Raw genomic sequence first — 11,503 nt, forward strand, 5'->3', positions numbered from 1 at the left:
AAGCAGATCACTTGAGCTCAGGAGTTCACAACTAGCCTGAGTGACATGACAAAACCCCATCTCTATTAAAAATACAAAAATTAGCCAGGGGTGGTGGTGCAAACCTGTAGTCCAAGCAACTCAAGAGGCTGATGTGGGGGGATCACCTGAGCCCAGGGAGGTCGAGGCTGCAGTAAGCCATGATCATGCCACTGTACTCCAGCCTGGGTGACAGAGTGAGACCGTGTCTCAAAAAAAAAAAAAAAAAAAATATATATATATATATATATATATATATATATATGGCAAATTATTTGGCCCAAATATTTCTATTTTAAAAATATAGGCCGGATATGGTGGCTCACACCTGTAATCCCAGCACTTTGGGAGGCCAAGGCAGGCAGATTACCTGAGGTCCGGAGTTCAAGATCAGCCTGACCAACATGAAGAAACCCCGTCTTTGGTAAAAACACAAAAAACTGGCCAGGCGTGGTGGCAGGCACCTGCAACCCCAGCTGCTTGAGAGGCTGAGGCAGGAGAATCGCTTGAACCTGGGAGGCAGAGGTTGCAGTGAGCTGAAAACATGCCACAGCACACCACCTGGGCAACAGCGTGAAACTGTCTCAAATAAAAAAACTAAAAAATATAAATTTCTTATTGGGGTGATAACAATTTTCAAGAATTAGACAGTGGTGATGATTATACAACTCTGTGACTATGCTTTTTAAAAAATGCTGAATTTGGGGCCGAGCATGGTGACACATGCCTATAATCCAGGCACTTTGGGAGGCTGAGGCGAACGGATCACTTCAGCCCAGGAGTTTGAGACCAGCCTGGGCAACGCAGCAGGACCCCGTCTCCATGAAAAATAAAAATCAAAATTAGCTGGGCATGGTGGAGCCTCCTGGGAGGCTGAGGTTGGAAGACTGATTGAGCCTAGGAGTTTGAGATTAGCCTGGGCAATACAGTGAGACCCCAATCTCTACAAAAAGTACAAAAATTAGCCAGATGCAGTAGCATATGCCTATAGTCCCAGCTACTTGGGAGGCTGAGGTGGGAAGAGAGCTTGAGCTTGGGAGGTAGAGGTTGCAGTGAGCTGAGATTGCACCACTGGACTCCAGCCTGGGTGACAGAGTGAGATCCTGTCTCCAAAAACAAAAATACTGAATTTTTAAAACAATGAATTTTATTAGGGAATGGTGGCTCACAACTGCAATCCCAGCACTTTGTGAGTCTGACGTGGGTGGATAACCTGGGTTCAGAAGTTCAAGACCAGTTTGGCCAACATGGTGAAACCTAATCTCTACTAAAAACACAAAAATTAGCTGGGCATGGTGCTGGGCACCTATAATCCCAGCTACTTGGGAGGCTGAGGCAGGAGAATCACTTGAACCCAGGAGGTGGAGGTTGCGGTGAGCCAAGATCACGCCATTACACTCCAGCCTGGGCAACAAGAGTGAAACTCCATCTCAAAAAAAAAAAAGGACGACAACTAAACAAAATGAAAAGACAAAGACGGGCGCGGTGGCTCAAGCCTACAATCCCAGCACATTGAGAGGCTGAGATCATGAGTTCAAGACCAGCCTGGCCAACATAGTGAGACACCGTCTCTACTAAAAATACAAAAAATTAACTGGGCGTGGTGGTGGGCACCTGTAATCCCAGCTACTAGGGAGGCTGAGGCAGGAGAATTGCTTGAACCCGGGAGGCAGAGGTTGCAGTGAGTAGAGATTGTGTCACTGCCCTCCAGCCTGGGCAACAAGAGTGAAACTCCATCTCAAAAAAAAGAGTTGTATCTCCAAAAAACACTCAATCACGGGAATATTTCAAAGATTTCATTTTTTTTTAATGGCATAATAGACAGATTTATTTAAAGCTACCAAGGGACACCTTGCATGAGGTGTTACAATTAAGAATATATTCCTTCATTGAGAGAATGTGAACTGGAAATAAAAATATTCCGGGCGCGGTGGTTCACGCCTGTAATCCCAGCAGTTTGTGGGGCAGAGGCAGGTGGATTACCTGGGGCCAGGAGTTAAAGACCAGCCTGGCCAACATGGTGAAAGCCCGTCTCTACTAAAAACACAAAAACTGGCCAGGAGTGGTGGTGGGTAGAGGTTGCAGTGCGTGGAGATTGTGCCACTGCACTCCGGCCTGGGTGACAGAGTGAGACTCTGCCTTAAAATAAATAAATACATAATATGTATATATAATTTAAAATACATATATTTATATCATCCACTCACCCCAAAAAAGAAGGGAAAGTAGCAGAATAGAACAGATATTCTTTTTTTTTTTTTTTGGAGACGCGGTCTCACTTTGTCACTCAGGCTGGAGTGCAGGGGTGCAATCACAGCTCACAACAACCTCAAATTCCTGGGCTCAAGCGATCCTCCCATCTCAGCCTTCAGAATAGCTGGGACTACAGACACATGTCACCATGCCTGCTTACATTTTTTATTTTTAGTAAAGACAAGATCTCACTATGTTGCCCAGGCTGGTTTCACACTCCTGGGCTGAAGGGATCTGTCCACCTTGACCTTCCAAAGTGCTGCAATTACAGGCATGAGCCACTGTGACTGGCCTAGAACAAGATATTCTTGGAATTGGCTGGCAGTAATATCATTCTACACTAGTCCAATCTTTCCACTTGATCTCAGGACTCTATGGCGTTCTCCTATCTGCTAATAGAAATTATGTCACAGAGATCACCTGAGGTCAGGAGTTTAAGACCAGCCTGGCCAATGTGGTGAAACCCCGTTTCTATTAAAAATACAAAAATCAGCTGGGCATGGTGGTGGGTGCCCGTAATCCCAACTATTTATGCTGCTAGGATATAAACAAATAAATCTAACATGCAAGGGCCAGGAAACAGTTAGTATATAAAGCATTTGGTTTTCAGAGCTGTCTTATTCTTTTTTTCCCCCCGAGACAGGGTCTTGCTCTGTTGCCCACACTGGAGTACAGTGGCACCATCATAGCTCACTGCAGCCTCAAACTCCTGGGCTCAAGTGATTCTCTTGCCTCAGACTCCCAAGTAGCTAGGACTGCAGGCACATGACACTGCACCTAGCTAATTTTTTTTTCTTTGCTTACTTTTTGTAGACAAGGTTTCACTTTGTTCCCCAGGCTGGTCTCAAACCTGGCTTCAAGCAATCATCCTGCCTTGGCCTCCCAAACTGCTGGGATTACACGCATAAGCCATGGCACTGTGCCTCTCGTTAACTTTTTTTTAAGTAGAAAAAAGGCAGCAATGTAGTACAGTATAAGCACTAGAACGGGAGTCTGGACATCTTATTTCCCCGGTTCTAGCTCTGACGTTAAGCAAGTCTCTTTAACTACTCTGAGCTTCTGTTTCCTCACCTTTAAATGAAAGTATTTAGAGTCTAAAATACATTCCAAGTCTGACTTTAAGTGAGAAAAAGTTAAAGGGTTCTTTTCAATTAAATAAAATACTGACCAGAAGTTACTCCTAAGAACCTCTTCCAACCATCCCCAACAACAACAATGAACTCAGAACAGGAAAAGATGCATTTGCACAAAAGAAAAAGCATCTTGACTATTAAAGTCATAGACACTGGAATGGAGACAGTGTAAGCAGGGACTTAGACTAAGTAATCTTTTAAGATGCCTTCCAGCAACATTATTTAAATTATGATGTGTGCTTCTTAAGAGAAATACTAAAAAATGGTTTTCATGTATTTGGTGACAAGAGTATGTATTCCATATTTTATTTGTAATGATATATGGTAACTGGTCATTTTCAGCATATGCATATAGAAACTTTTGGCCTAAACACAAGAAAAGCCAATTTTATAATCTTAACAGATTGGTCTTATGACGAGAACAGTAAATATAAAGAACTCCAACCGATTCCAATGAACAATCCAAGTCAAAGTCTAAAAGGAAAAACTAATAGCAAAGTGATGACAAAAGCATCCCAGGTGGGGACTGTGGCTCATGCCTGTAATCCCAGCACTTTGGGAGGCCAAAGCAGGTGGATCACGAGGTCAAGGAGTTCAATACCAGCCTGGCCAAGATGGTGAAACCCTGTCTCTACTAAAAATATAAAAACATTAGCCAGGCATGTGGCGGATACCTGTAATCCTAGCTACTCAGGAGGCTGAGGCAGAGAATCACTTATACCTGGGAGGCAGAGGCTGCAATGAGCCGAGATCCAGCCACTGTACTACGACCTGGGCAACAGAGCGAGACTCTGTCTCAAAATAAAAATAAAAAAAAAGAAGAAGCATCCCCTCGGCTGGGCGTGGTGGCTCACGTCTGTAATCCCAGCACTTTGGGAGGCCAAGGCAGGCAGATCACAAGGTCAGGAGATCGTGACCATCCTGGCTAACATGGGGAAACCCCATCTCTACTAAAAAAAAAAAAAAATACAAAAAATTAGCTGGGCATAGTGGCACACAGAAGTAGTCCCAGCTATTGAGAAGGCTGAGTCAGGAGAATCACTTGAACCTGGGAGGCAGAAGTTGCAGTGAGCCAAGACCATGCCACTGCACTCCAGCCTGGGCAACAAGAGTGAGACTCTGTCTCAAAAAAACAAAAAATCAGAAAACATCCCCTTGGGCCAGGTGTGGTGGCTCAAGCCTGTAATCCCAGCACTTTGGGAGGCCAATGTGGGAGGATTACTTGGGTCTAGGAGTTCGAGACCAGCCTGGGCAATACAGTGGGACCCTCTCTCTTTTATATAAAAAAAGAAAATATAAACAATTTATCTTTAAAATAAAAAATATAGGTGCTAGGTGAATTAAAAGATTAAAAAAAAAAAAGCATCTCCTCAACTTACCAAATTTGCCACTGAGTGCAACATTTAATAGAATGTCAATTTCTTCTGAAGCTAACCCATTCTTCCAAGCCACATTTTCCACAGTTTTCAAGTGTTTTTCCAAGGTTTTATCTTTATTCCGCAAAGTTTTAATGGGACCTGAAAAAAAGAAACAATATTAAACAGCGAGACCTTTAAAATTATTTCTGTCTTCAGCCTCAATAATAACAACTTGAAACTCTTTAAAGGAATAGCTTAATGACCAAGTGTGGTGGCCCACACCTGTAATTCCAGCATTTTGGGAGTCCAAGGCAAGAGGATCACCTGAGGCCAGGCGTTTGAGACCAGCATGGGTAACATGGCAAGACCCCATCTCTACAAAAAATTTAAAAACTAGCTGGGCATGCTGGCACGTGCCTATGGTCCTAGTTCCTAAGGAGGCTGAGATGGGAAGGTCATTTGTGCCCAAGAGGTCAAATGTACACTGGGCCATGATCATGCCACTGCACTCCAGCCTGGGCAACAGAGCAAGACCCTGTCTCCAAAAATAAATAAATAAATGAGTTTGTTTATGTAAGAAGTGTCTTCCCAAAAGCCATTCAAAGATGTTTTGTTTTTTGTTGTTTTTTTTTTTATTATTTTATTATTATTATTTTTTTAAAGACGGGGCTTCACCATGTTGGTCAGGCCAGTCTTGAACTCCCGACCTCAGGTGATCCGCCTGCCTTGGCCTCCAAAAGTGCTTGGATTACAGGCGTGAGCCACCACACCCGGCCTCAAAGATGTTTTTAACTAAAGAATATTTAACAGCAATAGCACCTTCAGTGAGGAAAGCTGGATCATGTACTGACATTCTTATTCTAAACTAACTGAAAGCACTGCCCTTAGACTACAACCTGTCTCAATACTAGGACAGTGGTTCCCAAACTCTGCCATACATTGGAATCACCTAGAAAGCCTTAAAAAAAAAAAATCCCTATGCCAGCTTGCATCCCATGCCAATAAAATCAGAAAATCTAAGAATGGCAGCCAGTTGGGCACGGTGGCTCACACCTGTAATCCCACCACTTGGGGAGGCAGAGGCAGGTGGATCACCTGAGGTTGGGAGTTTGAGAACAACCTGACCAACATGGAGAAACCCCATCTCTACTAAAAATACAAAATTAGCTGGGCGTGGTGGCGCATGCCTGTAATCCCAGCTATTCAGGTTCAAGCAATTCAGAATTGCTTGAACTCAGGAGGTGGAGGTTGCGGTGAGCCAAGATCACACCATTGCACTCCAGCACTCCAGCCTGGGCAACAAAAGCAAGACTCCGGATGCCTGACAACAGTTTGTTAAAGATTCTCAGAACTGGGCCGGGCACGGTGGCTCAAGCCTGTAATCCCAGCACTTTGGGAGGCCGAGGCGGGTGGATCAGAAGGTCAAGAAATCGAGACCATCTTGGTCAACAAGGTGATACCCCGTCTCTACTAAAAATACAAAAAATTAGCTGGGCATGGTGGCACGTGCCTGTAATCCCAGCTACTCAGGAGGCTGAGACAGGAGAATTGCCTGAACCTAGGAGGCGGAGGTTGCGGTGAGCCGAGATCGTGCCATTGCACTCCAGCCTGGGTAACAAGAGCGAAACTCCGTATCAAAAAAAAAAAAAAAAAAAAAAAGATTCTCAGAACTGAAAAGGTAGAGAGGGAGGGGAAAATAAAGAAAAAGAAAAAAAGATTCTCAGGTGATCCCAATATGCAGCAGTTTGGGAACCACTCTGCTGGTAAGTTTTGTTGTGTTCCTAGTACCTACCTAGCATGCTGATACATAGTAAGTGTTCAATGTCTATTAAATAAACAAAAGCATGAATGAGCAAAATTATGCTTTCCTTTAAAAATTCCTTTTTTTTTTTTTAAAGATGAGGTTTCACCATGATGGCCAGGCTGGTCTTGAATTCCTGACCTCAGGTGATCCACCCACCTCGGCCTCCCAAAGTTCTAGGATTACAGGTGTGAGCCACTGCGTCCGGTCCTTTAAAAATTCTTAAGAAAAAAGACTAGAATATTCTTACAGAAATAGGACTTTCATAAGGAAAACAATCCACCTTTACCTTTCTCAAAATATCCCACTGCCATTTGCAAAGTATCTTCAGCTTGATCATCAGCATGTTCATAATTTCCCACTGGATTGTCTTCTCCATGTTTTGAGATGCTCTTTGAGTTGCTTGGATCCTGTTTTACTTTCCAGGCTGAAAGTGTGGTCTGGAAACTATTACTACCTTGTGAAGTCCTGTTTTGTGCCTGGATATTCTTACCTCTCTTTTGAGATGACATTACTGCATATGTTCTATACAGAAACAAGTGTTAAGTTATCATTAATCAGCCAAACAGTCCTTTCTTCTCCACAGAGACAGGGTGTATTTCCGGTATGTAGTATACAATAGCTAGCATACAACAGGCATGCAATAAACAAGTTGACAACAATCCAGGAAACAAAATCTAGAGGTTGACTTTCTCAGAAAGCCCTTGTCCTAAATAGAAATAGAAACAACCTGTCAAGGTAACATTCATCAGCTAAGCTAGCTTTCTAGTGGAAAAAAAAAAAACAGAATACAGGAAACAGAAAGTTCTCTCTTAGAATGGTTATGTCATATAAGTGGGTCCAAAACTAATCCATCTCGGCCAGTTGCAGTAGCTCACGCCTGTAATCCCAACACTCTGGGATGCTGAGGCGGGTGGATCACTTGAGGTCAGGCATACAGGAGTTCCAGACCAGCCTGGCCAATATGATGAAACCCCATCTCCACTAAAAATACAAAAACTAGCTGGGCATGGTAGCACACACCTGTAATCCCAGCTTCTCGGGAGGCTGAGGCAGGAGAATCGCTTGAACTCAGGAGGTGGAGGTTGCAGTGAGCAGAGATTGCACTGCTATACTCCAGCCTGCACGATGGAGGAAGACCCTGTCTCAAAAACAAAACAAAAAACTAATCCATCTCAATCTTACTTTCTCCACACCTATTTTCCCCACCTCTCCTTGATTTTACTTTTAATCTTTTATGCATCTCACTTTGTGAGTACTAAGTTAAAACCACATAGTTCAAAAGCCAAACTGGTGGCCAGACTAAGCATTTTCAGGAGACAAATATTCCCATTCATTCACTTAATAATTACTAAATGTCATCTATATGCCAAGCGCAAGTCTAGTTACCAGGGATAAAATAATAAAACAATCAAGGTCCCTGTTCTCATGAAACTTACATTGAAGGGGGAGGTGAGAGTCAATGAGTAAGTATACAACTAAGATGAGGCATGGTGGTTGACAGTTGTAATACCAGCACTTTGGGAGGCGAGACCAGAGGATCCCTTCAGCCTAGGAGTTCAAGACCAGTCTGGGCAACAGTGAGACCCCATCTCTAAAAAAGACTTAAAAAATTAGCCAGGCGTGGTGGCACGTGTCTGTAGTCTTAGCTACTCAGGAGGATGAGGCAGGAAAATCGCTTGAGCCTGGGAGGCTGAGGCTGCAGAGAGCCCTGACTGCTGCGCCACTCCACTCCAGCCTGTGTGACAGAGCAAGACCTTGTCTCTAAAAAAAAAAAAAAAAAGGAAGAAAAGTAAACAAGTAATAATGAATATGATACACAGTGATGTTACAGAAATGAAGTGGGAATAGGAAGCTATATTGTAACTTTGTAACAAGTGTTCAAAGAAAACCTCTCAGAGGTGACCTTTAAGTACTTTATGTGTTATAAGAAACAGCAGCTTGGCCCTACACGGTAGGGTAGGTCACACTCACAATCCCAGCACTTTGGGAAGCTGAGGGCAACATAGGGAGACATTGTTTCTTTTTTTCTTGAGACAGAGTTCATTCCTCACCCAGGCTTGAGTGCAGTGGTCTGATAAGCTCACTGCAACCTCCACCTCTCGGGTTCAAGGGATTCTCCTGCCTCAGTCTCTCCAGTAGCCATAATTATAGGCGCACTCCGATGGCCGAAATACCTCAGTTGGGAGAGCGTTAGACTGAAGAAGAAGGCGCATGCCACCACACCCAGCTAACTGTAGTATTTTAGTAGAGAAGGGGTTGCCCCATGTTGGCCAGGTTGGTCTCGAATTCCTGACCTCAAGTGATACATACCTGCCTCAGCTTCCTCCCAAAGGTCGTGAGCGACCACACCCAACGCGACTCTGGAAAGAAAAAGAAGGGAAGGAAGGAAGAAAGAAAGAAAAGAGAAAGAAAAAGGAAGGAAGGAAGGAAGGAAAAAATCGAAAAAGAAAGAGTAGCAACATCAGTCTGGAGGGAGTGGAATTAAAGAGGTAAAAGATAATAAGCGATGAAGTCAGAACGTAGCCACGGACTCTAGATCACACTGGGATTTGCAGGCCAGCGTAAGGATTTTGGGTTTTAAATGTCTCCGGAAAACATGGGGGAAGGGAGAAAGGTTAGAGAAGGGAGCAATACCATCTGATTTGTGTTTGAAGATCATTTTAGCTGCAGTGCAGAGACGAGAATGTTAGAGGTCAAGTAGCGGCAATAAACCAAATAAAAGACTGTTAGAGAAGTCCAGTAAAGGAATGACTGTAGCCTGCACGTAGGCCTAAGGTGTAGAGGTAGAAAATGATTGGATTAGTGGTATATTTTGGAAGTAGACAGAGCGGGCAGTGATTAAAAAAAAAAAAAAAAAAAAAAAAAAATTGGATGTAGGGAAAAGGGAAGAGTAACCAAGAATGAGTTCTAAGCTTTTGGCTTCAAATAGGAAAACTGAAAGGAATGGTCGGAATGACATCTACTCAATCCCACCTCCCTGGAACAGATGAGGCCAGATCAGAAGAGGACTACGTATGTCCAACCCAGTGGGAGATTACAGGTGCCAAGTCGTTTCCTAGGGTCCCAGGAAAGAAGGGCGGGGGAGCGGCTTCTGACCCCACCCAGTTGAACAATACCAGCGCTTCCCAAGGATCCCTTTCACAGCCTGCCCCAGGTGGAAGCGAAACTCGCTACGGAAAACGGGACCACAGCCACATCTTGCAGGATAGTCCCACCCTCAAAAATTAAAAATTATCTTCGCCCCTATTCGGCGCGGTGTTTAAAAGCACCTTCTCACCTGACACACTCGACATACACCCGCGCAGGCCTCTGACGACCGAATGCCGCCTCCGGAATTCAAAGAAGCGGACTCCACCCGCACGCATGCGCTTCCGAGCAGACCCAAGCGGCGGCTGGGCGGAGCTACGCACTCGGCTGAAGCCTGACTGGCTAGAGGTGGCGGGAGGTGGCTCTGTGGCGGGAGGTGGCGCGCGCGCCGACGCGGTCGTATACCCAATTACGGAGAGCGGATTGCCCCACCCACCTGGGGCCGAGGGGGCGCGCAGCGAGTGGGCCGTTGCTGCTGGAGTGAACTGATTGGCTGGCGTTACCACTGGGCTAGCAATGTTCGCGTTCGGCATTATGCGTGTGACGGGACAATTCAGGTCTCCGTTCTTGAATTTAACATGATCAATTATAGTGATTATTTTGCCTACGCTGACCCCAGATGTCGGGACCTTGTAGGAAAATGCGAAACCGCAAACTTCACAATAAACGTGGCTTCTCCCTGGCTGAGACATAAGTCAAAGGGCCTGTCGCTTTCCCCATGTGAACCTAGGGCGTGGGAGGAAAGAAAAGCTGGATCTGCCCTCCTTTTACCGAGAATCAGTAGGGATATCCTCAAAGCTTCTCTGGAAACTGGCTGTCAACGTGTAACTATTCCTAACCATGAGAAGTTAATTGACCTTAAAGAAACTGGCTTTAAAACAGCAACAAGGGTTTAGTCTGAGCTCTCAGCTTAGTCTCCAATTTAATCTCTTATTAGAGTAGGAACAAGAGAGAAAAGATATAAATGTAATGACTCACTGAGTTGTTGAGACCAAAGCATACCTATAAACTTTAGGTAAACAAGTTGGGGGAAACTGCAATCTTAGAGATGAATTAGCAAAAATTAAGTTTATGTATTTGGGAAAGCACACAACAAAAAAATAATTATTTACCACATCATGTATAGTTTTCAGAGTAGTTTCACAAACTTATTTAATCATGCATGACAACTGAGACTCTTCAATTTTTTCTGATAAATGCTCTTCTTTAATAAAATTGAAAATTTCTAGAAAAAAAAGAAAATTTCTTGAATTATTTTGCATGCTTTTAATCATGTTTCATAGGCTCAAAGAAATGTAAATTAGAAGGGAATTTAAAGCTTCAACACCCTTCTTATTGTAGATGGTAAAACTGTAGCCCTGAGTGGTGAAATATCTTGCCTAATGTGACAAGTCAGAGGCAGTGCAACTTGTACTACTTTGTGGATATATATATGTAGTGATAGCTAGTGAGTCACCTTTAATATATCTTCAATTTTCTCTGAAATTATTTTTCTAACTTCCCTTGGCATCACCTAATAAAGCAAAACTCCCAAAACCTGGAAATTTTATTGGGATCCTAATTATGTGGCTTTCTGTCTTGTGTGCTAACATCACAAAACTAGGTGGTAACATAAATGAAATTGGAAAGTTAGGCCAGGAGAGATGGCTCCCACCTGTAATTCCAGCACTTTGGGATGCCGGGGCAAGCAGATTGCTTGAGCCCAGGGGTCTGAGGCCAGACTAGGCACTATTGCAAAACCCCATCTCTACAAAAAATAAAAAATTAGCCGGACATGGGGGCACATGCCATAGTCCCAGCTCTTCAGGAGGTGGAGGTGGGAGGAACACTTGAACCTGGTAGACTGATGC

At 43.9% G+C, this 11,503-nt stretch overlaps 1 protein-coding gene across 8 annotated transcripts in view; it reads right to left on the bottom strand.

Annotated features, from left to right (window-relative positions):
• CENPI (centromere protein I) overlaps positions 1-9,919 on the bottom strand; it is a 71,097-nt gene extending 61,178 nt beyond the window's left edge. Inside the window, exons 1-6 of one of the 8 annotated variants that reach the window (XM_074392281.1) lie at positions 9,844-9,893; positions 9,201-9,336; positions 8,877-8,926; positions 7,587-8,327; positions 6,853-7,272; positions 4,784-4,921 (exon numbers count right to left, since the gene is read on the bottom strand). In XM_074392281.1, coding sequence (XP_074248382.1) covers positions 4,784-4,921; positions 6,853-7,075 — 361 coding nt within the window. In that variant the 5' untranslated portion in view covers positions 7,076-7,272; positions 7,587-8,327; positions 8,877-8,926; positions 9,201-9,336; positions 9,844-9,893. Of the gene's footprint in view, positions 1-4,783; positions 4,922-6,852; positions 7,273-7,586; positions 8,927-9,200; positions 9,337-9,843 lie in introns of all 8 variants that reach the window. The other 7 variants (XM_074392283.1, XM_074392284.1, XM_074392279.1 and 4 more) reach the window with 7 other exon arrangements.
• Between the last annotated feature and the right edge of the window lie 1,584 nt (positions 9,920-11,503).

Source organism: Saimiri boliviensis, chromosome X (assembly GCF_048565385.1).
Source record: "Saimiri boliviensis isolate mSaiBol1 chromosome X, mSaiBol1.pri, whole genome shotgun sequence".
Lineage (NCBI taxonomy): Eukaryota > Metazoa > Chordata > Mammalia > Primates > Cebidae > Saimiri > Saimiri boliviensis.